The following is a 27,284-nucleotide window of genomic DNA, read 5'->3' on the forward strand; positions in this document are numbered from 1 at the left end:
CCGACACTAGAACGAGGAATCAAAATCTTCGTAGCCTCCCCGGATTCCACAGTAAGAAAGTGCGAGCCCAACTGGAGACTACGTTCGCAAGCTCCGCCCACCGGCCCGCCTCTCCCCACCCCTGGAAAACGACGGCGGGGAAGTTTGGACCTTCCAGGCACCGCTCGCTTCAATATGGCGGCCCCCAAGGAGGAGAGAGACTAACGTGAGAATGGAGCGTTCAGACTAAATCCCTAACCTCATGGATCGCAATGCAGAGTTCAGGAGGTCGAAGGCGCAGTTTCTGGGCAAAGCGGACCTCAGCCGGAAGGGCAGTGTGGATGAGGACGTGGTAGATATTGTGCAGCTGCTGAACACGCGAGATCAGTTTTTCACCACCAGCTCCTGCTCTGGCCGCATCCTCCTCCTAGACGGGGTGAGGCCCCTTTGTTCCCTTCTAATGCTTACCCCCTAGTCTGCCACACTAGGAGCCCGATGCCCACCAAATGCAGCGCCCCAACCCAGCCTGTGTTTATCTCTCTGGCGAGTGGTTTCGATTTCTTTATCTCTGAGACGTGAACAGTGAATTAGACCAGTGATTCTAAAACTTTAACAACCCTTAGGATCTTTTAAAATACAAATCTCATTCTGTATGTCTAGGGTGGAGCCCGAGATTCTGCATTTCTAACAACTACCAAGTGATAGTGAAACTACTGGCCTCAGGACTATCTTGAGTTGCAAGGGTTGGAGAATTTGATATTGTGAGTACTGAACCCAAAAAATACCAAACCCATTGTCGCCCATTCGATTCTAATTCATAGTTACACTACAGGACAGAGTAGAACCGCCCCGTAGTGTTTCCAAGGCTTTAATATTTGGAGCAGACTGCTACACTTTTCTCCGGAGAAGCTGCTGGTGCCGGTTCAAACCACTGACCTTCTGGTTTACAGCCCAGGGCTTAACCACTGCACCACAAGGACTCCTTTTCTGAGCACTACGGGAGTTTTTTTTTTTTTTTTTTTTAAGGGAGTTTAAGGACTTTCTAGCCTGGCGAGGAATGGTATACTGAAGTCCTTTTTTCAATTGCTCTGTCAAATTATTGTCATTACCTGATTGAACACCTCCAGATGTGGCCAGGTGGAAACCCCAGGTTTTACTCCTCAAGACTGTCACACCCAATAAACAAGAGGCTGAGGTGGGATTTATGTCATTGCACAAGGAAGGGAATAGTTGGGGCCACTGCCTCCAAGACTGCTTGCAAGCAGCTTGGAAAAGTAGCCTGTTACAGAGAACAGACAAGGAAATGTAAATTTTTCATGAATATTCAGGATCAATCTTCTTGCAGGCATCCAGAGCTTGGGGATGAGTATGCATTTTCTTTAGGCAAAGGAGTGACTATACCTTTTCTTTAGACAAAGGTTCGATTCTCCCAGGATGGAGGAAGAGGTTTTCTTTCACTGGCATGTTAAGTCTTTACCCAGAGGCAGGATGCTTATGTGTATTTTACACTTAATAAGCTAATAGGTCATTTAAAGTGCCAAAATGGCATTGAAGACCTGCTAAAACCAGTTCAGGCCAGCTACGGCCATTCTGTGGTTATCTCATCAAGAACAATTTCAGGAGCCTATTCTGCTTGGGGAAACCCTGGTGGCATAGTAGGTCAGCGATTCGAATCTACCAGGTGCTCCTTGGAAACTCTATGTGGCAGTTCTGCTCCATCCTGCGGGGTCGCTGTTAGTCAGAATCTACTTAACAGCAATGGGTTTGTTTTTGGTTTTTATTCTGCTTGGTGTAGGAGGATAAGCCAGAACAGGTATCTCCTAGAAGGGCTGAGCTCTGAGGCTGCCTGTCTCACAGGGTTGAGAGTTCACTTTTTCGTAGTGGCTTACTCTGTTATTACAATTCTCGTCGTTTTTCTGTTACACTAAGCAACAACACGGGGCCCTGGTACCACAGTGGTTAAGAGTTGGGCTTCTAACCAAAAGGCCAGCAGTTTGAAGCCACCAGCCACTCCTTGGAAACACTATAGGGCAGTTGTACTCTGTCCTATAGGGTCACTATGAGCTGGAATCGACTTGACGACAGTGGGGTTTGTGTTTGGTGTAAGCAGTGACACATGGGGTTACCATGAATCAGAAGGCAACAACAACACAAAGCAACAACAACAAGAAGCGTAGGTGATACAGATGGTTAACATTCTGATTAACAGGCTCAGCTACTAACCGAAAAGTTGGAGATTGTACTCCACCCACAGACGCCGTCTACTTCTGAAAAATCAGCCATAGAAAATCCTATGGAGCATACACCTGGGGTCGCCATGACTGGATGAACTTGAAGGCAAACATAAAGCAAGTATATATTTTTAGAGACAGTGGTCAAGACTTCAAGTTTTGGAAAGTAACTGCTTAGATTCCACACCAGTTATGGGAATTACTGGCCAAAACTGAGGATAAAAAGAGTATCTGCCTCATAGGGATTTTATATGGAGAAATAGGGCAGTGCATTTGAAACATTTAGCATCATGCCTGGCCATGTTAAGTGCACTATAAAAGTTGGTAGTGAATTAATTTTAGTATTAGTTTTTAATTTAGAGCATGGAAGACAGCACATTCATAGATTCATTATTTAGACTCCTGGTCTCCCAGGTTAGCAAGGCCTGTCCATTTTTATACTGCTTCCATTGTCTCCTGGGAGTCCTGGTGGCACAGTGGCTCAGCTCCTAACCAAAAGGTTGGCAGTTCGAATCCACCAGGCACTCCTTGGAAACTCTGTGGGGCGGTTCTCTGTCCCCTAGGGTCACTATGAGTCGGAATTGACTGGACAACAACAGGTTTGGCTCTCTCATCTCCCATTTCCACTGTCCTTTCCACCTTACCGGGATTTTCACACTGGTTTCCTAACAAGTCACTGGACTACCAGTCTTTCTACTCCAAACCGTGTTACACACTGTTAACAGATTCACCTTCCTAAAGCACAACTCTGTGCACGTCACTTCCCTATGCCGAAACCTTTCATTCACCTGGAAATAATAGCTGCTGCTTTTCTACCTTGTATTATATTTACTTTTTTCTATTCTGTCTTATATCAGGAAGAATTTGGAGCAGTTTACAAAAAGGCAATGCAAGAAGAAACAAAAAGTGGGGAAATCTGGATAAAGAGAATTTAGATAAAATGAAGCCAGCAATGGCATTAGTTCCCAAAACATGCCATTAGATCCTGTAAACTTGCTGGTTGTGGGTCACACATTTGGCTCTGAGATTTAGAGCAGTGAGCTCAAGAACAGATATATAGTAACAGAAGTCATGCAATAAAAAGAAACCAGTTATTCAGGACTAGCATGGCTCTTCTGGGCTTCAAGGCCAGACAGCAACATCTCCCCATGGATCCATTGTGTAAATAGTTACTTTGTAGAAATATAGTCATAACTATTCACCTGGTTCTTCCATTGCCCTTGAGGGTAGAATCTGTATACCCAGAGTACCTAATAACCAGTTGCCAGAGAATCAATTCCAACTCATGGTGACCTCATGTGTATCAGAGTAGAACTGTGCTCCAAAGAGTTTTCAGTGGCTGATTTTTCAGAAGCAGATTGCCAGGCCTTTTTTCAAAGGTGCCTCTGGGTAGAGTCAAACCTCCAATCTCTCACAGCGAGCAGGTTAACATTTGCACCACCCAGGCACTCCAAAGAGCCAAATAGAATTTAACATTTGTCTAACTGATAAATTCTATGTTAAAACATTTGCCATCTTGAAATTTTGACTTTACAGTCCTAACTTTGCCCTTTGAAAGTACATATAAAGTCTAATCCATTAGTCATAAACTCATGCTTTGTGAGACCAAGGAAAAGTATAAAGATGTGAACAGCACAAGTGTCAGTAAAAAGTGGTAAGTCTGGTGTGGAATTGGGACAGTGCTGCCCTACAACAGAAATTCTAATTTTTCTTTCTTTTGAATGCTATGCTAGCCAAATAAAATAGCTACAACTCAGGGGCTGCTTGTGTACAGTCACTTGTAATAATCTCTTTTCTCCTGACAAAGTCATAACTGTATCTCAGAAGATATTAAGTACCTTTACCTTAATAAACAAGTTATTTTCTTCGTATCTCATGTTACGTGAGTTCATTTTTGTTTTGGGTTAACTTTCCCCAAAAAGCTGTTGAATTAGTCTCACTAATCACCACTTGGAATTGTTAATTTGAGAAAGCCTACACTATGCTGTGCATTGTGCTTATTATTTTTGTAAATATTATATCATCATATTAAATTTTATTTATTTTAGGGTGTAAATGGTTTTGAAGTTCAGAAACAAAACTGTTGCTGGCTACTGGTTACACACAAACCTTGTATAAAAGATGATGTGGTAAGTTTTTATATATATGTTTAGAAATAAACTTTTAAATACATATGGAAAAATTGGAAAATTCAGGGTGATTTATGTGCGTAATTATAACTTTAAGATTATAAAGCCTAGCGAACATTCATTAAAATGGCTTATTTGGATTATAGGAGATAAAAATGGGTAGGTATAGATAAGTATTGAAGCATTACTTGCTGCTGCTCAGCAAAACACATCCTCTTCTGCACAGCAGAAAGTTCATGGTTATTGGATCCTAATTTTGAATTTTAGTTCTGCCACTTGATAACTAACCGTCAAATTATAGAAGGAAAGGAGGCTAGGGGACAGGGGAAAGAGATTAGCATTATCTATACATTATTAGCATCACTGATGTAAATAAATTACACATCACTTACCTGGATTACTTCTTGAAAACCTTCTAATCTGTGCTAGGTTATTTAGTTTCCTAAGTTAAAATGTTAGAGGAGTATATATTACATTGCTTAGTCAGGCACTTTAAATTCCCAGTGAATTTAGAAATCAAATTTTAACTGTGTTAAGCAAAAAAGATCATTTATTTAACTGGAAAGGACAGGGGTAGAGCTGGCGTCAATCATTACTAGGTCAGGTACTGGAAGGTTGTTCTCTCAGAGGACTCACTCCAGCTTCATCTCTGGCTGCTGGTTCTCTCTGCACATTTGCCCTTACTCTATTTGTTGCAGATCATCTCTGTGGCAGGAAAGATAGCTGCGAGCAATCCCAGTAGAAAAAAAGTGTTTCCCCTAGGATCCATGTATCTGATCGGGCCTGTTCAGATTAGGTTTTTCTGTACCTCAGATCAGTTATTTTTGCCTGTGGAATGGGATGCTATCCTCAATCAGACATAGGTCATTTGCCGTTGCTGATACTACAGTGGGAGAGTGATGAGTGGCAGGGTGGGGATTGACAGTCCCGCCAGAATGAAATGATGTGAAAGACAGGGGATACTGCTCCAAGATGCCAGACAGACAGAAATAACGACTGTCTTATATAAATTCTAGCTTAGATATCATAATACAGGTGTATATACCTCAATCTATCAACAAACGGTCCTTCTAGTGTGGTTTTTACATATCCTATCCCTTTGAATCCACCAGCCGCTCCTTCTACTCTGTTCTGTAGGGTAGCTATGAGTCATACTTGACTAGACGGCAGTGGGTTGTGGGTTTTTTTTTTTTTCCCCCTTTATAAAAAATCTATTATGGAATTAAATAGAGTAGCAGTTTCCTTTTTCCAGGTACAGATACATTTGAAAAGAATGACACAGCAGGTTTATGAGAGAAATAGAAGTCAGGCCTTTTAAGAAAAACAGATTAAAAAGTTTGGAGAAAGAGGACAAAGAGCAGAGTGAAAAGTTACTGCAGAAAAATTATGCTAAGTGAGTTTGAATGTTTCTAGGAAATATTGAAGTTATGTGCTGTAAAGGTTCACCAAAGAATAGGATCATAGAGTTCTGTTTGACATTAAGACTTTCCATTTATTCAGATCGCAGCCCTGAAGAAAGCAAATGGTGATGCCATTTTGAAATTTGAACCATTTGTTCTTCATGTGCAGTGTCGACAATTGAAGGATGCACAGCTTCTGGTAAAATTCTGTAATTATACTTGAATATATACCCAAAAAAAAAACCTTTTTTTTTTTTTTAATGTGGTAAATTTAATTTTAAGCTTTAAATCTCCTATCAAAAAATTACTGTGACATTAGTTAATTCAACTAATTTTTTATTTATTCAGCTTCTTATCAATCTAATTTTAGACTTAGGAAACGAGAGTGCCTAATAATTACTAGCAAAACATAATATCCAAATTGTGGTGCTTATTTTCTTCATTAACTTTCAGTATATAAATTTTACTTCAACATTGTACATTTTGTTTTTGCTTGCTGAGCTCTGAGAAAAAAATACCATGGAGTTACATGTAAAATTAAGTGTTTTAAGTATTATTTCATTTTTCTCATCATTTAAATGAATGTCACATAAAAATTTGTGAAGTCTTAATTCTCTATTTTTTCTCCCTATTAATTTTTATAATTTCTGCATGTTTATATATAAAAGTAAATTGCATTATGAATATTCATCAGCAAAAATGTATTGAATCATAATGTGGCAGAGACTAGGGGTTCAGTGATCAACAAGATAGTGACACTCTTGATTCCTCCCTGAAAGTGGGGAGTCAGACAAAAACAAACAAATGAACAAGGACATAAATAACTGCAAGCTACAAAATATTCTAAGGGGAAGAAAACCCACTGATAGAGAATAGCATAAAGGGAGGCCCACTTTAGGAAAGGCTCCTCTGAGGCGGTATCTTTAAGCTGAGACTTTAAAGGAACAGAATGAGTAGCCATGTAACTGGGAAAAAGAACATTCCAGGCAAATGGAAAATAATATAAAAGTTTCTGAAGCAAGAAACAGCCTGGTGTGTTCACAGAATAGAAAGGACAGTGGATCTGGAGGGGAGAGCAGAAAAGAGGTGAGAGAGAGGCTGGGATCAGGTCATTTGGGGAGTCCCCGAGTGGTGCAAACAGTTAATGCACTGAGCTGCTAGCCAGAAGATGGGAGGTTCAAGTTTGCCCAGAGGTGCCACAGAAGCAAAGCCTGGCAATCTACTGCTGAAAAATCAGCCATTGAAAACCCTAAGGTCCACAGTTCTACCCTGACACAGATGAGGTCTCCATGACATGGGATCAACGACTGGTTTTAGGCTAGGAAAAGGAATGTGGCTTGCTTTCTGAGTGCAAGGAGAAATTATTGAAGGAATAATTATTTAGCAAGGGAGTGGATTGATGAGGTTTGTGTTCTGAAAAACTCAGCCTTGCTCCAGCATAGATAAAGGAGTGGAATAAGTGGAGGGAGATAATTAGGAGTCAGTTGCAGTGATCTAAGTGAGAAATGATGTTAGCCTGATCTGAGAGCAGTGAAGAAGGTGAGAAGGTGGTAGATTCAAAACACATTTTAGAAAAGGGAAAAAAGGAACAGAAGATTCCTTAGGTTTTCGCTTGAGCACCTGGATATAGGATGGTATCCTTTACTGAAATGCTGGAGGTTGAAGTGGTGGAAATCAAAATTTGGGTCCCATGTTAAAGTATGGAAATGTCTCTAAGACATCTCAGTGAAAATTTCAAGTCGGCAGTTGGGTAGAAGTCTAGAACTCAGAGAAGCAGTCTGGACTGATGGTACAGATTGGGGAGACATCATTATATAGGTCGTATTTAAAGCCATGAGAGTAAATAAAATCTCCTGTGGAGAGAGTGTCAAAGGAAGAGAAGTGTGCCTGAGGGACACCAGCATTTAGAGATGTGCTCCAGAACAGTGTTTAAGAATTTTCTGTGGTTAATGTCCCCAGTCCCTGCTTCACCCCTGAGCTTTGATCTAACTTTAGTCTCTTGTTACACTAGATCACATCACTGTTGCTGCTCAAACCTTTACCTCTCCTGTTGCCATAAACCAAAAAATCCAAACCCCTTCCTGTGAGTTGATTCCAACTCATAGCAACCTTATAGGACAAGTAGAACTACCTCATAGGGTTTCCAAGGAGTGGCTGGTGGATTTGAACTGCTAATCTTTTGGTTAGCAGCCAAATGCTTAACCAGTGCGCCACCAGGGCTCCAGGTTGGAACGTTGGAATTGAAGAGACTGGAAATTTCACCCATTCACAGCTATTTCTTAACAGTGTGCCAGACAATCTAGGTACCAGGGAAAAGTAGAAAAAGATAAGACTCTGCCTTTAAGTAGCTTTTATATTCTACAGGAGAAAAACCAGCAATAAGTAGGTAAACACATAAAATTTCTCACATGATAAGTGCTATGAAGGAGATAAGCAGGACTTTCTTTTCTAGAGAGTAAGGGAAAGGGGAGCACTTTAAAGGGGCGACTAGAGAAGGCCTCTTTGAAGAGATAGAATTTAAACAGAAACAAGATGAATAACAAGAAGCCAGACAGGGAAAGAGTAGTCTAGGCAGACAGAACTGCAAACATAAAAAGGTTGGTGCAGGAAAGCGTTTAGAATTATCAAAAACAGAAAGGAAGCCAGATGAGGTTGAAGAAGAAGGCAGGGGCCAGGTCAAATACAGCATTATAAGCTGTGGCTTAGAGTTTGAATTGTGTCTCTGGCTAGTCTATCAAGAACGAATTGGAGGGGAGAGCCAGAGAGAAAGCAGAGACTCTAGTTGGGATAGTCTTGCAGAAATACAAGTGAGAGAGAGAGAGGGCAGTGAATATGAAGAGAAGTGGGTAGATTTGAGATGTATCTTGGAGGTAGAATCTATAGGAATTAGACGTGGGAGATGGAGTGGAAAGAATCAAGGCTAACTTTTAAGTTTGGAGTTTGAGAAGTTGGCTACCATTTACTGAGAATAGGAAGATGGTGAGAAAAATAGGTTTATCAAAGATAATTTCAGATTAGAGGTCTGGACTGGAAGTGGGAGCCATCAGCATTAAACCAGGGAACTGGATAGACATGGAGCAAGGAGAGCATGTTGCTAGAGCAAGGTTTCTCAACTTAGGCACTGTTGACATTTTAGGCCAAATAATTCTTTGTGGTAGGGGCCGTCCTGTGCATTGTAAGATGTTAAGCAGCATCCCTGGCTCTTACCTACTAGATGCCAGTAGTTCTGCCCCACCACTGCCACACTTGTGGCAACCAAAAATTTTACCAGACATTGCCAGTGTCCCCTGGAGGACAAAATCGCCCCAGTTGCGAAACAGTGAGCTAGAGAAAAGAAGTGGACTCGCATTTGAGCCCTAGGTCTCTCCAGCATTTAGAGGTTAGTAAAACAAAACAACCTTGCTTGCTGAAAGCAAAGAGGACTTGAAGCACTTACTGATGGGATCAAAGTGTACAGCCTTCATCATGGTTTATACCTCAACATAATGAAAATAAAAATCCTCACAACTTGACTGATAAACAACATCATGATAAATGGAGAAAAGATTGAAATTGTCCAGTATTTCCTTTTACTTGGATCCACAATCAGCACCCATGGAAGCAGCAGTCAAGAAATCAGATATATTGCATTGGGCAAGTCTGCTAGAAAAGAGTTCTTTAAAGTGTTAAAAAACAACGATGTGACTAAAGTGTGCCTGACCCAAGCCATGGTATTTTTAATTGCCTCATATGCATGTGAAAGCTACACAGTGAATAAGGAAGACCAAGGCTTTGAATTATGGTGTTGGTGAAGAAAATTGAATATATTATGGACTGGCAGAAGAATGAACAAATCTGTCTTGGAAGAAGTGTAGCCAGAATGCTCATTAGAAGCAAGGACGCGAGACTTCATCTCACGTTTTTTGGACATGTTATTAGGAGGGACCAGTTCCTGTAGAAGGACATCATGCTTGGTAAAATATAGAGTCAGCAAAAAAAGAGGAAGACCTTCAATGAGATGGATTGACACAGTGACTACAACAATGGACTCAAACATGGCAAAGATTGTGAGGATGGTGTAGGACCAGGCAGTGTTTCATTTGGTTGTACATAGAGTTGATGTCTTAGACTGAGTTCTGGAGAGAAGCAAAACCAGTAAAGCATATAAATACATATATGTAGAGAGAGAGATTTATATCAAGGAAATGGCTCACGCCGTTGTAGAGGCTGTAATGTCTCAAGTCCATGGGTCAGGACAGAGGCTTCTCCTGATTCATGTAGCTGCAGAGGCTGGTGAACCCAGGATCGGCAGGTCTCTTGCTCACAGGCTGTGAAGATCGATGAATCTCAAGATTAGCAGGCAAGACTGCAGGTAAGCTGCTAGCTCAAGTCCCAAGAACTGGAGGTCAGATGAACAGGAGCCAGCTACAGGAACCAGAACGAGCAGAAGCCCCCAAGCCCTGCCAGAACTTTTCTTCACACCCGATGCTGGCTATGTGCCCAAAGAAACTCTCCTTCAACCAGTTAGTTGTTCACAGCAGATCTCATCGTGAGGGTGATCACATATCAAATCTCAATAGGGAAGTGACCACAATATCACATGACTGCCAAAACACTGAAAATCATGGCCTAGCCAAGTTGACACACAATCTTAACCATCACAGTCAGTATGAGTGGGAACCGACTCGATGGCACCTAACAACAACAAAGCAAAATAATTTACAAAGCTATCCTATAAGTTCAGATATTTTTTCTTTATCTACTTTTCTCATTATTTCAACAAATTTTTTAGAGAAAGGCACTACACTCTCCTTACTTATCGTGGCTCTTCTATTCATGCTGTATTTCATTTATTCATATATTAATTGTCATCAGGGCCCTCAGTAAATGAAGTAGCATAACTCTCCTGCCAGTTCTTACAATTATAATGATAATAATATTAAGAGCTTATATTTATGGAGTATTTACTTACTAAAAACTTACTAGACACCAAAATAAATGCTTTATGTGAATTATCCCAGTTAATTCTCTCAGTACCCTTTGAAGTGGCCACTGTTACTCATGGGGAAATGAGGCAGAGGTTAAATAACTTGCCCAAAGTTCCACAGCTGCTAAGAGACAGAGCCAGAATACAAATAAAGCAACCTGACTCCACAGATGTGCTCTTAACCATTATTGTTACTGGGTGCCGTTGAGTTGATTTGGACTCATAGCACCCCATTTGACAGGGTAAAATTGCCCCATAGGGCTTTCTTGGCTGTAATCACCAGGCCTTTCTCCTGCAGAGCCACTGGGTGGGTTCAAACAGCCAACTTTTCCGTTAGCAACCAAGCTTTTAACCATTGCATCCCCAGGGCTCCTTCTCTTAGCATTACTCAAGCCTACTATGAGTCAGGATTCACTTCTACAGGAGGAAAAATGACATTTCACTCACTTTAAGGGAAAATTTTTTGTGTGTTTATTGTTTACCTTTATACAATACTATTTCAGAAATTATATGGTAATTATTAGGCTAGGCAGATGTTTGTTTTATTGAATTCTGGTTTTACTATTTCTCAGTGACACTTTCAAAGGGTCGATATTTCTAATAAAAATGAGATCAAAGTCACTTTTAAGCACAGTTCATATTGGTTAGCAAAAAACCCCCTTAATAAGAGTTGGAGTTCAGTAAGTTTCTGCAGTTTTTGGAGCTAAACAGGCTATCTAATTGGCCAGATGAACAGAATTTAACAAGTTTTCTTTTCTTACAGCATTCAGCAGCAGTAGATTCTGGTTTCAGGAACTCTGGCATAACAGTGGGAAAGAAAGGAAAGACTATGATGGTAAGGGACCTTTTGGCAAAAAAACATCCTTGGAGTGTGAAGTCATCCAGATTAGAATAAGCTTCTAATTAGACTTCTGATCAGACCCCTGCTGTTAGTCCCTTCTGACTCCGCACTCAGATCTTGCCGTTCTCTCGTTCAGAACCTTCCGTGGCTTACTCTTTCCTATGGGCAGGGTCCAGAGTTGTTAGATTTACATTTGAGGTCTCATTTTATAGTACTCCCCTGTACTTTTAACCTGGTAGGTCCTAAATGCTAGCTCTCAAGTACATCTCCCTCATTCTCTACCATATCGTCCACCTCTTGAGTAGTCATAACCCAATCTAAGCACCATGATGTAGTGGAAAGACAGAGCCAAAAGACCTCTGCTGTGATACTGGATGGATCACAGCTGGGCGGTGTGAACTTGGGTTAGTTCCTTAATCCCTCAGTGTCTGAATTTCCTAGGTGATATCAGCAAACCATTTCCCCTAGGACCAAATTCAGTTGACTTAACTTGTTTAAGGATTGTCTGAAGTTGCCTTTGTGTTACATTGGCAGAGTTAAGTAGTTGTAACAGATACAATGTATCAAAGATATTTCCTGTCTGTCCCTTTAAGAAAAAGTTTGCCAACATCTACACTAGATGATCTTGAGATCCCTTTTGAGTCTGACATCTTCTCTGAGTCCTTTCCTGGACAGGCTACCTGTAGTGATTTTACCCTATTCAGATCACTTGTGGTATTCACTATTTGGCTGTTTGGCATGACCTGTATTGCTTGATTTTTAACTACTTCAGGTTGCCCTGTACTCTGGGTCCCTGGATTCTCCTATTTTCTATCTATTTTTAACAAATGAAATGTTTCCAAATAGGTGGCTTACACAAGAAGACACCTGTGCCCATGGTAATGAATTGTGTCCCCACCTCACTCAGTAGCACCACCGTTATATTTGGTGGCCCAGGCAAGAACAGAGCCATTCTTTCACCATCTTCTTTTCTATATTCCATGTTCATTTACAGGTCCTGTCATTCCAGCCTTTCAAGTCCCACACCTGACCACACCTCTCCATGCTGTCACTGCCCCTATTCAGCCCTCATCGTCCCTCACCTGAATCTTTATAATTGCCTCCTGACTAGTCTTCCTGCTCTTAGTCTTCCCTCCTACCCCTACTCTTAGAATTCCACTTTTTTAAAAATTCAGGGTTTCCAGATATTTTCTCTGATATTCAAGGCCTTACCTATTTATGGTCATCTCCCATTAGCCGTCATACAGAACTGCTAGTAGTCATGCCGTTTCATGCCTGCATACCTACAGATCTGTCACTCCTCTGAGTGGAATGTTTTTCTCTCCCTCTCCCTCATTTACATCTGGTGAAATTAACACTTACCCTTTAAAATCCCAAGTCAAATGCTACCTTTCCCATAAAGCCAAGCCCTCAGACTCAGTTGCTCCTCTCCTTGCTTCCTTAGCATTGTGTGCGCATGTGCACGTGCGTGCCTTTCTTCTGTCATAGCACCTATCTTGTATTGTAATTCTTTATTCACTTGTTTATTTTCTGTTCTAAAATGTAGAGCTCTTAAGTGCAGGGAACATGCTATCTTCATTCAATACCCTTTCACCTTATGTGGGGCCTAGAACATTGAAGATGCTCAGGAAACTTTGCTGAATGCATTTTATCCCTTGTAATAGTTTTTGTAGTTGTTCTTAACCTTTATCCAGTATTTGGATCTACTTGGAACATATTCGCTGTTAGATCAACAGGGTTGCAAAGTCTGACAACCCTAAAGCATCAAGTAAGAGGCCACTTTGTGTGATAGAGGAGGCATGGTTTATTGTTGTAACGCTTGTAACACCTATTTGTAGCACTGAGAGACTCTTTGGCATCAGTGCATTTAAATTTTCCATTGAGGCTTCTGTTAAGGTTTCATTTATTTCTTTTCTTTAAATTGGGTGTTAAAGCTTTCTAAGCTACACTAAGATTGAAACTGTTAAAGTTATTGGGTTCTTTGATTTTATCTGCTTCTCTGATAGGCAATGTGTAGAGTGCCTTTCTTTAGAAATGACTTTATATAATGGAAAAATCTATTTAATCTCCTTTGATTTAACTGTGTTCAGCTGAATTATATCAAAGCACAAACTTAAATGCTGTAATGGAGCTAAACTATGTTCAAGCACAGCCCTGACTGGGACTTTTCGCTAATTATTTTTGGTGTCTCTAGTACATAAGTATTCGTATCTAAATGGTTTTTCCTTTGCAGGCTGTGCGGAGTACACATAGCTTAGAAGTTCCGTTAAGCCACAAGGGAAAACTGATGGTGACAGAGGAATATATCGACTTCCTCTTAAATATAGCAAATCAAAAAATGGAGGAAAACAAGAAGAGAATTGAAAGGTATATTGATTGGATATTTCCATGTTATTCTTACATTCTTCTTGGAGTCCTAGTTGTGCAGTGATTAAGAGCTTGGCTGCTAACCAAAAGGTCAGCAGTTCAAATCCACCAGCTTTTCCTTGGAAACCTTATAGGGCAGTTCTACTCTGTCTTATAAGGTCACTATGAGTTGGAACTGACTCAATAGCAGTGGGTATCCTTATATTCCTAGGTCATCCTTGGAAATATTAATACACACCATCTTCAGTTTATGTTTCCTACTGCTTATCTATGTCTAGCCTTATGAACTATCAGAAGATGATCAAAGTAATAGGTGAGAGTAGGCCAGGTGTAACAGGCACTAAGTGGAGCGTAATGCAGAGCTCCATGGAGGGTAGTGGGACACATGACTATTGGCAGGAGGCATCAAGGAGAGAATTGTAATCATTCAGGTAGGAGAGTCAACTTGAAGGCATCCAGGACAGCTGCACACGATCCTGGGTGTGATCCATCAGAGGTTACCTAGAATCTGTAAGAGAGCCAGGTCCCTTTTCAGGGGAACAGCCTGATTAAATTTAATCTGACAAGTGTTTTACATGGCTGGCTAGTTCAATACCCACAACTTGTCATGGATTAGATCTAGAATTGCTATAGTTGTTCAGTAGGGAAGATTGTGGCTATCAACTCACATTTTTGTGAATTTCTCTAGTTCTTAAATTTAACCTGGTAGATAAAACTCTTATATTACTTTCTTCTCCACCTTTTTCCTAAAAGTAGAGCTTTTGATTTACAAAAATGAATACTGTGCTGCCTTTTTTTTTCATATATGAAGATAATACCAGTGAACTACCATCAGCAGGATGTACATTTCTCAGTTATTCAAAAAGTGACCACCAGTTTGATGTCATTTATAATTTTCTTTTTCCCTTCTCCCCACCCCCTTGGCCATATCACCAGGCAGTCACTGCCTAAACACTCCTTGTGTCATTCTTTTCTCTCCATCCTGACTGGTCTTCCTTCATCCAGGACCATTGCAATAGCTTCATTAGCTGGTCTCATGGTAGAAAGCTGTTTCTATGTCTCACTGCTAAGCCATTCTCCATATCACCTCAGAATGATGTTTGTAAAATGCAAAGAAATCCTATTGCTTAATTCTCCTGCTTGAATTTCATTAATACATAGAACATTTGTTGAAGCAGTGGGCCAACAATGCAACTAGTAGCAGTGTAGCATGGTAGTAAGAGGTAGGACTTGGGCTCCAGAGGAAGAACTGGCTTCAAATCTCGATTCCATCACAAATTACTCAACTTTCTTGGCTTCATTTTTCTCATTTCTAACTTGGGGAAATAATTATTAGTGTACATTTTTAGCATATGTATCAGATCAGGGCTGGCCCTGGCCCTGCCATGTCACAGACTTGGGTTAGAATAGCCCTTTCCCTCTTCATTGACTCACATGGGAAATAAACCTGCAACTACACCAGTACGACCATTCAGCCTTTCACAGCTAGGGTTCCTCATTTGAACCACAGAATCCTAAAAATTATTCAAGTGACTATTTTCTCAATTCTTTCAAGGGTGATGTGAAACTTATACTATTCTAGATATACTGGAGAGAAATTAATTCATTATATACAGTGGGCATTAAGGCTTAATTCTCTAACAGAGAAGGTGAAAAAAGCTGAGAGGTTACCTGGCTGCAGGGCAAACATTCTAACTAAAGTTATAATTTCAAGTACACAACTGAAGAGCACCCAGCCACCCTGCCACATTGCAGAGTTTGAACTACACTTGGGTACTTACTGGTACCATTCCAAATGTTTACTTCGTTTGTTAGATACCGATCCAGTGAGACTGCTAAAATATAAAAAGAAAAAAAATTTTTTTTTAAATATAGGAGGTATCAAATCAGTTTTCTCTGTTTCCTTATTTGAATTTCAACAAGATTATAAATACAGCCCAAGATCCACTGTACACCTGCTGAAGTTAATTGAGCCACATTTACCAACTATAAAATCAAATTATGCTTTAACTCCATTGACTCAAAAATATGCTTTGAGATTATAGCCTGCATGCTGCTATCAAGAGATCCATGCTCATCATATAAAATCAGGGAAAAATTAAAGAAGAGTAAGAAGTGTCTTAAGATGCTGATGAGAAGATTGCATGTGAATTCAGGAAGTGTGGGCCAGTTAGAGAGCTCCTTTCAGAACAGCTGCACATTCAGCCAAATGCAGAGAAAGAACTGCTCTTCTGTTTTGAAAAAAAGTAATAAAACACTGGAGGTGATGGGTTCTGCAATCAGACATTTAGTACTAAAATTGGTTTGTTGTAGGACCAAAGTTTCACAATTTGAGTATCTATAAAAAGAGAATCTTAAAAAGTCAAAATCCTAATGAGTAAAATAACATTTCAACAACAATTATGTTAACCGGGAATGCAAAAACTAAAGTTAAGAGAAGCTATTTTTAATAGAAGAAAAGTCTTTGTCTTGGTTTACTAGTGCTGTCATACAGAAATACCACAAGCGGGTGGCTTTAGAGAACAAAAATTTATTGTCTCACAATTCTGGAGGCTAAAAGTCCAAATCAAGGTCTTGACCTTGTCAGTTCCTTCCAGGGCCTTCCTCATAGTTTCTAGTGACCGCAGCAACTCTTGTGTTCCTTTTCTTGTCAACGATCCTCACGTGGCGTCTGTCTTTCCCCTGTATGTGTGTCTCTGTGTCTATTCTACTCTTCTTATGAGACATCACTTAGAAGTGTTTAGGTTTAGGGCCCACCCTAGTGTGATATGGTCTCATTAACATAGCAAAAGAAAATCCCTATTTCCAAACAGTCATATTTACAGGTACAAGGGTTAGGACTTCAATACATATTTTGGGGCAAATAATTCAATCCATAACAGTATCATCTGTGAAAAACAATCCTAAAGCCCATGTCTTGTGAGAAGATACTTCTCAGTATCACTTCAGGTTGGGATCCTGTTGTTTTCTGGAGCTGGGTAGGACAAGACCTGCAAGTAGCAGCCTTCTTTACAAATAGCTGATCTGGAGATTGATTTTGGAGACAGGCACTGACACCACACATAGTAAGATAATTTCATACATAATGATTTCCAAGTGAAAACTTGAGTTTGGAGGTCTATTTATCAATTAAAAGAAGAAGGCTATTTTTGTATCTATTAATAAAAGGTTAGGACTTGGGTCAGATGACTATGACCATTTGACTATGAGTAGAATGAAATTACCTATATTCTTTTCACCAGCTGTAAAATAAGAAAAATGTTAAATGCAATATAGAAGTAAAGGGCTGACTATGTTAGCATACAATATTGCTGGTAAGAATAAAGGAAATCTGAAAGAACAAGTAATTGGAGTCTATTTCCAGTGTTTGATTTTTAATATTGGTAAGTAAATGAGTTAAAGGCTAATGATACCTCTTGTTTCCCTTTGCTCTGCCACAACTGCTGTCCATGTTATATACCTACTCCATGTAACCCGGCCCAGTTGTTTCCAGTCTCTCCCAGGTGATACAGTCCCTGGTTCTTGTCAGCAAGGGCACTAGGCATTTCTAGAGTAGCCTTCAATTCATCATAAAGGTAACAGATTAGGTGAGGATGAATAAGTACTTATTCTTTCAACAAATATATACACACGGACCTGCAAAACTTGAAGGACTGTTAACCAAGCCAAAAAAAAACCCCAATCCATTGCCGTTGAGTCAATTCCAACTGATAGCAACCCTATAGGACAGAGTAGAATTGCCCGTAGGGTTTCCAAGGCTATAATTTTTATAGAAATAGATTACCATATCTTTCTCCCACAGAGCCTCTGGTAGGTTCAAACCACCAACCTTATAGTTAGCAGCCAACCGCTTAACCATCATGTAGGCGCTAAAGTTCAGGGATGAATCAGACATGGATCCTACTGGGACAGCTCTTAGAGTAGCTTAATAGGGAGTTCAGATAGACACATGAATAACTATAATGCAACATGGAAAGTGGTAAGGGCCCTAAGAAAGGTACAGAACGTTTAAGAGTTCAAAAGAAGAAGCAGTTAAATTCATTTGTGCAGAAGAAGAATGTAATCAAGGAGGGCTTTGTAGAAGAGTTCAGTGAGCTGGGCCTTAAAGGCAGGCAGGAATTTTATATGAGGAGCCCTGGGGAAAAAAAGAATTGCGCAATAGGTAGAAAGGACAACAAGAGCAAAGAAAAAGAGGTGGCAATACTTAACACCATAAATAAACCAAAAAACCAAACCCAGTGCCGCCGAGTCGATTCCAACTCATAGCAACCCTATAGGACAGAGTAGAACTGCCCCATACAGTTTCCAAGGAGCGTCTGGAGGATTCGAACTGCCGACCCTTTGGTTTGCAGCCGTAGCACTTAACCCCTAACCACCAGGGTTTCCATGCCATAAATAGGGGTCAGCAAATGGTTCAATTTGCCTGGAAGATAAGACACATGAAGAGTCAGAATTTGGTTATATCACTGCTGCCTTCTCCTGCCTATGGTTCACCTTCTTAACTTTCTTGTGCAGTTCTCTTATTTTTCCACCTGTTCCTTAAATATTGTTCTCCAGGATTCTGTCCTTGTCCCATGGCTTCAGCTACTTCCCCATACACTGTCAAGTCTTATGAACCTTTCCTGAGTCTTGAGCCCATATGTCCAACAGCCATTCGATTATAACCACCTAAAATATCCCACTAGCCGGTCCTTAATATGTTTTTTATTCTAGTCTCAATTTCCCTGGTTCAAATTCTTATCATCATTTGCCGATATTTCAGTGTATACCTCCGTGCAAGACAGAGATGTGTGCCATGCTGAATTACAATTACTTAATTTCATGTTTCCCTTTTTTCTCACTGCAGTATGGTCACACTGAAGACAGCATCTCCCTTACCACCACCCCACCACCATCCCCTATATATACACTTTAAGCATCTCATCCTAAAATAACTTAGTATCTGGCTGTCTGGCTTATAGTAGAACCCCAATAAATGTTTACTGAATTAATCAGGAACTTAATAAAGGAATTTGAAAGTTAGACCATTATATTGAGTTCCACAATGGCAAAGACATTTTCCTATTCATCATTGTATTCTCACTGTGTCTGGCATAGGAATGATTAATAAATATTTGCTAAAATTAGTTGACTGACTTTTTTAATAAATAGTGCTACTTTTAAGGCTTCAAAGCCTTAGGGTGATTATTCTGGAACACATAAAGCATAGCTTAGAAATGGAAAGAGCAGGAGTAGGCTCTCACTACATAGTCCAGGTAAGACGTAACAAGACCCTGAGTAACAAGATGAATGGGAGTGATACTGCAGAGTAGCAACCAGGCATGGCAACAGATTGGAAAAGGGGTAACACAGAGAAGGAAGAGTCAAGGATAACAGAATCCTTGTAGTTGTTAGTCTTATTATTTTTTAAAATGGAGCCAAGGCAGCTAAACAAATGCTTTACACATGTCCATATATCCTTAAGATCAAAGAAGTAAATAATATAAAGTGAAAACATTTATACCTTATTTTCTGATAGTGGCTTCTTGGATACCACTGTCTTTTTTTTCTCCTCTGATTTCTCACGTCACCTAGCCACCTTCCATTCATCCTTGAGATTTAGCCCAGGTCTCACTTTTCTTTCCCAAGAAGCATTTCATGATCTCAGCTGCAGCCAGGTGCCCCTGAGTATGCTCCCGCTTTCTCTTTTTCACAGCACGCTGAATGTGGCGTTACAGCTCTCATCACCCATAAAACCATGCGCTCTTTGAGCACATGGACAACATCTCTTACCTCTATTTCCAGCACCTGGTGCAGGCCCGGTCATATCCTTGTTTTGTTAGTAAAAGTGCTAGAGCTTAAGCAATTAAAATCCAAATGTATATGAGAATAACCTATGATATTTGTGAATGTTGGAAGCCTAAAAAAGGTAAGAAGTTGAGCCTAGATTTCCTCAATTTTATGTTCTTTCTTCAAAAAATCAAAGAAATATTAACTTTATTGCAAGTGGTCCTCTAACTGACCCTAAAAACAAGAATTCGTTTTTTCAGGGCTGGCCTGAAAAGTTCTCTCATGAAAAAACTTAGGTACAAGTTGCCCTGTGGCGTGGTAATCTTGACTGCAACAGTAGAAAAACCTAAGAGAATTTGGTTTTCTTTCAAGGGGCGGGGCGGGGGGGGGTGAAGAAAAAACCAGTTGCCTGAGCATACATTTCTTTTCAAAGTCAGAGTTGTTTTTGTTGCTTGTGAGAGCCGAGAAGAGGCCACTCTGAGAACTGGGCTTTAGGACTCTGGGTAAAGGGTCATAGTATGAAGGGATAACATACTATTGCCAAATACATTTCTGACGTTGAGTTAGACAGTTTCTCAAAGGACTTGCTTCAAGTTCCCTAAAAAAGGAGAAAGAAAAACTAGTATTCGAAGTTTTTATTCTTTCAGCAAGAAAAGATCTTTATTCCATTCTCCCAGTTGCTTTTTGGTACTCCAGTGGTGTAGCTTTGAAGTCTTAAATTCTTCAGTGGAAGATTAAGACACCTGTTCCTCTCTCATTACCCTTTTATATGTGATAAAACATTTTTATACAAGATGTTAATTCTCCATGGTCATAAAAGAGCAACTCAATCTTATCGTTCATTTTCTGGGAATAAAGTACAATCAGCAAAAAAGACCCGCTTCCCTGAGCCTAAACTGCAGGGAAGAAAATGGTAGATGAGGTTGCACAGGATAACCCTTCTGATCAAATAAGGAAGAGTCACACTATCTTGGGGCATGCTTGAATTTATGTTTTAGATAAAATGGGTCATTCTGGAGGCAGTGTGGAAAATGAGAAGCAAGCTAGTCATTGAAGTCACCTTGGCTGATGGCAGGACCTGGAGAGAAAGACCTAAGTGTAGAGACGTTTTTATGAATGTAAAGGAGTGAACAGAGGACATGGTAGATGACACAAGAGGTAGATGAAAGCTTAGTCTGGCAAAGCATTGCAAGCCAATTGAATTCTGACCCTTTGTCTGAACTCGGTGATAGGTGAGATATGGAAAGAAAAAGCCATCTCCACTTGAGAAAAATGCAGGGAAACAGCGTCTTTGTGGGAACCAAGTTTTAGTTATGTAAAGATATGAAAGGTACATTCAGTGAAAAGATCACTACACAGGAATTTACCATACAAAAGTCTGTCAATGTTTCTCAAAGCCTTTTTCCTTTTACTCTATCATCACTCTCTTTGAGATTGATTTATGCATTGAAGAAAATGTATTGAGCACCTGTTACGCACCAGGCATGGTGCTAGATATCAGGGTATACAGTGGTGAGTACAGAAGTTCCTGAAATGTGGATGGACAGGATATGTAGTAATCATATTAGAGTTAAATAGAGGATCTGTGAATAGTTGGATATTTTGTTTTTTTTTTAAGGTGGTTTTAGAGCCTTTGCTTAGAACTTTGCCTATTCATGGAATTAAAGAAAGAAAATTGGTCAAGAATAGCAATCTGTTCTGTAAATGTCAAAAATTTCCTGTCATAGTCTTCTATTATAGTAGAATATAAAAGCAAGATAAGATCCCTACAATGGCAAGAGAGCTCAACTTCCAGCTCCTTCTAATCGGTTAGGCCTAGGGTGATACATTTCTTGAGTATATTCTTACCAAGTGCCTATGATGTACCAACACTGTTCAACATGCTAGGGGTTTAACTCAACACAAGACAGGGTCTTTGGTCCTATGGAATTTATATTCTATAAAAAGTCATTATTGACAATTTACTCTGTGCCTGGTACCATATTAACTATTTTACATAAACCTCTGACATTCCCGCTAGGTACAGGATAATACCTAGTTTTATAAATGAGGAAATCAAGAATCAGTGAGGTTAACTGCAATTAATTGACCTCAGCTTTTCCAATAGACTCTGGTACCAAGCGCATTCAACTGCTAACTTACTGCCTCCCAACATATAGTGAAGGCTACTGTGTCAAGCAGAGTCTTATGTTAGGTGTTAACATAGGAGAAGAAAAGAAATGAAGCCAAATTTTCAGGGAGCTTATAATTTTACTACTTTAACACTAAAAAACTCCAATAGAAAAATGGGTAAAGGAAAAGAACAATTTATATTTTTAAAAATTCACGTAGCTAATGAACACGAAAAACATTCCATTTCCCTTGCAAATTAAGAAATGAAAATTAAAATGAGATATGATTTTTACCTATTAAAGTGTATTTTTTGATAATAGTATTCAATATAGAGTGAAGTAGGCTCTCTCAGATACTGCTGTTAGAAGCTTATTTTACTGAACATCCTTTCTGGAAGACAGGCAGTCTTTATCAGAAACTTTAAATGTTTATATCCTTTAACCTTGTAACTATATTTCTAATCACTTAGCCTAAAAAAAAAGAAACTCAGAGCACATTATTTTCAAAACTGTTTATTTCATCGTTGTTTGTTTATTAGGGAAAATTTGAAAATAATCCACATGTACTACCAAACCAAAAACCAAGCCCACTGCCATTAAGTCTGTTCCGACTCATAGCAACCCCATAGGATTTTCAAGGTTGTAAATCCCTGTGGCAGCAGACTGCCACATCGTTCTCCAGTAGGGTGGCTGGTGGTTTCAGACCGCCAACCTTTTGGTTAGTAGTCTATCGCTTTAAACATTTACTACACAATTGAATAAATTAAGACTGATTTGTATGAAACACAGCCATTAAAAATGTTACGTTGTAGTTCATTTGATGATAATTGAACATGTTCTCAGTAAATATTTGAAAAAAAAAAAGAATGTAAGAATTCTGAATGTGATATACCAATTATATAAAAATAGTAGGTATGTATATGTGCATATATACATCAATTCAGAATGTATTAAAAAGGTTAGAAAGAAAAATATCAGGAGTGGTTATTTCTGGGTAGTTATGTATAGGTGATTTGTATTTGTAACTAAATATATTTTCCAAATTCTCTAAAATGAGTCTAGTTACATTTATGATTTTTTAATTAAGAATCTTCCTTGTTTGGCTCCTATATCTGGGGTGGAAATTGAGAACAGAGGTTGTCAACAGGTGATTCCAAACTATTTTTTTAAAGAACTGGGAACAAGTTTTTTTTTTTTTTTTCTTGATTAAAATATCATAAAAGCAAGAAACGTCTATCTTTGATTTACTATGTCTTTGTAAGGCTAGCGTGGAAAATGTTAAGTTTATAATTTATAAGTGCTGAGTGTATTTTGGAAACCCTGGTGGCATAGTGATTAAGAGCTATGGCTGCTAACCAAAAAGGTCAGCACTTCGAATCCACCAGGCGCTCCTCAGAAACCCTGTGGGGCAGTTCTACTCTGTCCTATAGGGCTGCTATGAGTCAGAATCAACTAGATGGCAACGGGTTTTTTTTTTTTTTTTTTTTTAGGTGTATTTCAGCTATTCAGTTTTAAAACACACAGATATAACAACAGTACTTATTTCTTTACAGGTTTTACAACTGCCTACAACATGCTTTGGAAAGAGAAACTGTTACTCACTCACATCCCAAGATCAAAGAGAAAAATAATTCATCATATACTCGTAAGAAAAAAGGAAACCCAGAGAAAGCATGTGGCAAATGTATGACTGAAGAAAACAATGAAGAGCCTGAACATGATGATGATGATCCAGGAATCAGTATTAATATCTTCCCTGAAGAATACTGAGATTTGCTTCTGAAGCATCTTGCTGGAAAAATGTTTCTAATAGATATTATAAAGCTGCTCTTTATAAGAGTATTGTAGTTTACTGAGTTTAACAGCCATTCATTGGAATCCCTGGATGGTGCAAACACTTAAGCCCTTGACTACTAGCCAAAAGGTTGGCGGTTCCAACCCACCCAGAGGCACCTTGGAAGACAGGCCTGGTGATCTGCTGCTGAAGGGTCACAGCGTTGAAAACCCTGTGAAGTACAGTTCTGTTCTGCACACATGAGGTCACCATAAGTCGGAATCAACTCAAAGACAACTAACAACACATCAGCCATTCATAAAGGCAAGCTTTGATTTCTGTATATGTGTAGAGAAATCATCTTTTAAAAGTTGTTAGGTGCGTCAAGTTGGTTCCAACTCATATTAACCCTATGTACAACAGAACAAAACAGTGCCCAGTCCAGCACCATCCTCACAATCGATGCTATGTTTGAGCCCATTGTTGCAGCCAGTGTCACTCCATCTCTTCCAGGGTCTTCCTCTTTTTTTGCTGACCCTCTACCAAGCGTGGTATTCTTCTCCAGGAACTAGTCCCTCCCGATAACATGCCCAAAGTACATGAGACAAAGTCTTGCCATCCTCGCTTACTTCTTCCAAGACAGATTTGTTCATTCTTCTGGCAGTTCATGGTATATTCAATATTCTTTGCCAGTACCTGTAATTCAAAGGCATCAGTTCTTTCTCATCTTCCTTATTCGTTGTCCAGCTTTCGCATGCATATGAGGCAAGTGAAAACACCATGGTTTGAGTCAGCCATACCTTAGTCCTTGAAGTGACATCTTTGCTTTTTTAACACTTTAAAGAGGCCTTTTGCAGTAGATTTGCCGAACACAATACATTATTTGATTTCTTGACTGCTGGTTCCTTGGGCATTGATGGTGAATCCAGGTAAAATGAAGTCCTTGACAACTTCAGTCTTTTCTCCGTTTATCATGATGCTGCTTATTGGTCAGTTGTGAGGATTTTTGTTTTCTTTACACTGAGGTGTAATCCATACTGAAGACTGTGGTCTTTGATCTTTATCAGTGATTGCTTCAAGTCCTCTTCACTTTCAGCAAGCAAGGTTGTATCATCTGCATAATGCAGGTTGTTAATGAGTCTTCCTCCAATCCTGATGTCGCATTCTTCATATAGTCTAGCTTCTCAGATTATTTGTTCAGCATACAGATTGAATAAATATGGTGAAAGGATACTACCCTGATGCTCATCTTAAGCCACACACCTGATTTTAAACCTCTTTTAAACATTAAAGTTTTTAAAAATAGCTCTATATAATGTTTGCTTTTTGTAATACCTTTTTTAGTCACATAGAGATTCATTGCAAAAATAAAATTATGATTTTTTAATGCCTTTCTCTTTTTTTAAGTAAATTTCTATTTCTGCCAAATAGTAGAACTATGTGTGTAATATCCTTTAAAAAGAACCTTAACAGTAAAACTGTCATAGTAGTATTTTACTTATTTTTAACTTTGAAACCTCTAGCCTTTAAAGGAGGGTCAGAGTTTGCTTCTTATTGCTGTGGAATCCCATGCCAAGTTTTTTCCTCCCTTTTGCCCCTATGGATCCCTAGGTGGTGCAAATGGTTTGTGCACGACTGTTAACCTAAATGTTGTCAGTTAGAACCTACCCAGCAGCACCATAGAAGAAAGCCCAGGCAATCTGCTTCTGTAAAGATTATATCCAAGAAAACCCCATGGAGCAATTCTATTCTGTAACACATGAGACTACCATGAGTTGGAATTGACGGCAATGGGTTTGGTGTTTTTGGTTGATTTTGTGGACAAAGCAACTGAACCATTTTTGTCTGGGCTGAAATACCTCAACCCTTTTCCTGCGTTTCTCTACAAACCAGGGCTTGCAATTGACACAGTCTGAGTAAAACAGATGGGCATAGATTTTCATTAAGCCTGGTCAGAAATGGTAACTAAGACACAGGAATCTTAATGGAGAAAATGTGCTGTGGAAAATTGCAAGGGATCAGAAGACATGGGTTTGAGTTGTAACTGCTGCACAGAAGTTGGAGGTCCTTGAGCAAATCACTTAATTTCTAATTGTTTCCATTTCCTCATCTGCATAATTATAATTCTAGTGCCTGGCCTAAATATACCATAGGAGTGTTGACAGGATCAAGTTAAATAAAATTGTGAAGGCATTTCTTAAACTATATTATGCATATATGTTACTATTTATTTTCCATTCATTTTCATCATAAAATGAAAATACTTCCATATTGTATTTTCAGAATGTACCCAATCATAAACAGTACATATTTAAAGGGAGATTACTAAGTAGGCATAAAACTAAGAAAAATGCCAGAACATCAAATATGAAAAATCATATCTGATAGTAAATATTGAGTTCCAATTTTATTATTTCCTAATTTTTTGATTTGTCTAAATTTTAACTTTTATGTAAATTACATATTTAGATTTACGTCCCAGAGGCTTGCCTTCTAATAGATGTAATTTTATACTCTTGTTTTTAAAATACATTGACATCACAGACATCTGTTTTCTCCTAAAATCATCAGAGATGGTGTGCAAGCAAAGCTAACATTATTTAAAAGGGTTTTCTTCACTTCTATCATAGCCCTGAACTGCTCTATTCTTTTGGCCTATAAAATAAGAGGCTAATACTTACAGACCTAATTTCTTTAGTGTTCCCACAACATTTAGAAAGCTAATAGTCCTCCATTTCATTGTTTGAAAAGAACCTCCCTTGAGTTCTCAAAGTCCTTGCCATCCTGTGACTTTTGGCCCAATTATCCAGTCTTGCATCCATGAGTCTGCCCTTTCGTAAGCTTCTTGAATTCTGAATAGTTTCACCATTTATGGCAAATCCTTTTTGGTTCTTTTTCTCTCCAAGCCTTATCAGTTTTCAGTATTTACCTTAGAACTTTAAAAAAAAAAAAATACAGAAACTACCAAGAATATCCAGGGAGGACTACTAGGTATGTGTACATTTTTAAAGCTTCCAAGTCATTCTGATTGTGGTAATAACCACTGCAGGCATTCCCAAGTTTCTGTCTTTGGCTGTCGGTATGGATTGAATTGTGTACCCCAATAAGGTATGTTGTAGTTCTAACCCCTGGTACCTGTGAATGTGAACTTGTTTGGAAATAGAATCTTTTAAGATGTTATCAGTTAACATGAGGTCATACTGGCATAGGGTGGGTCCTAATCCAATATGACTGGTGTCCTTATAAAAGAGGAGGAGACACACAGGGAAGGTGGTCTTGTGAAGATGGAGGCAGAGCTATAAACCAAGGATTGCCAGGAGCCACTAGAAACTGGGAAAGAAGCGTGAAACAGATTCTCCCTGAGAGCCCTCAGAATGAATCAGCACAGCCAACACTGACTTCAGACTCCTAGCCTCCAGAACTGTGAGAAAAAAAAAAAAATTTTTTTTCTGTTCTTAGAAACTGTCCAGTTTGTGGTACTTTGTGACAGTAGCCCTAGGAAACTAATACAGCCCTCATCTTTCATTCCTCTCTTCACAAAAGCAACCTCACCCATTCCAATACCCTTAATCTAGAAGACAATGACTCCCAACTCTCCTGTCCTGACCTGGCTTCCAAGTTCCAGGCACCTGCTGGACCACCCCATAGGCTGTTGTATTCTAAGTTTTCTCTCTTGTTAGACCGCTCCTTTCCTGGTCATTTGACTACAGAGCTTTT

At 39.3% G+C, this 27,284-nt stretch overlaps 2 protein-coding genes across 3 annotated transcripts in view; one reads left to right on the forward strand and one right to left on the reverse strand.

The window, feature by feature from the left end:
• Nucleotides 1-119, reverse strand: part of CRYZ (crystallin zeta) — a 32,787-nt gene extending 32,668 nt beyond the window's left edge. Inside the window, exon 1 of the mRNA XM_003411231.4 lies at nucleotides 1-119. The gene's annotated coding sequence lies outside the window, so the exon portion shown is untranslated.
• On the forward strand, nucleotides 49-27,284 carry TYW3 (tRNA-yW synthesizing protein 3 homolog). Of its 2 annotated transcripts, XM_003411229.4 has the most exons (6): nucleotides 52-415; nucleotides 4,259-4,339; nucleotides 5,840-5,938; nucleotides 11,469-11,540; nucleotides 13,780-13,913; nucleotides 23,347-27,284. In XM_003411229.4, exons 1-6 carry the CDS (start codon nucleotides 242-244, stop codon nucleotides 23,561-23,563), a joined length of 777 nt encoding a protein of 258 aa, XP_003411277.2. In that variant the 5' UTR covers nucleotides 52-241; the 3' UTR covers nucleotides 23,564-27,284. The 2 variants fall into 2 exon arrangements, with proteins under 2 accessions (XP_064138205.1, XP_003411277.2); XM_064282135.1 differs by lacking the exon at nucleotides 11,469-11,540 and having other exon boundaries at nucleotides 49-415.

Source organism: Loxodonta africana, chromosome 3 (assembly GCF_030014295.1).
Source record: "Loxodonta africana isolate mLoxAfr1 chromosome 3, mLoxAfr1.hap2, whole genome shotgun sequence".
Lineage (NCBI taxonomy): Eukaryota > Metazoa > Chordata > Mammalia > Proboscidea > Elephantidae > Loxodonta > Loxodonta africana.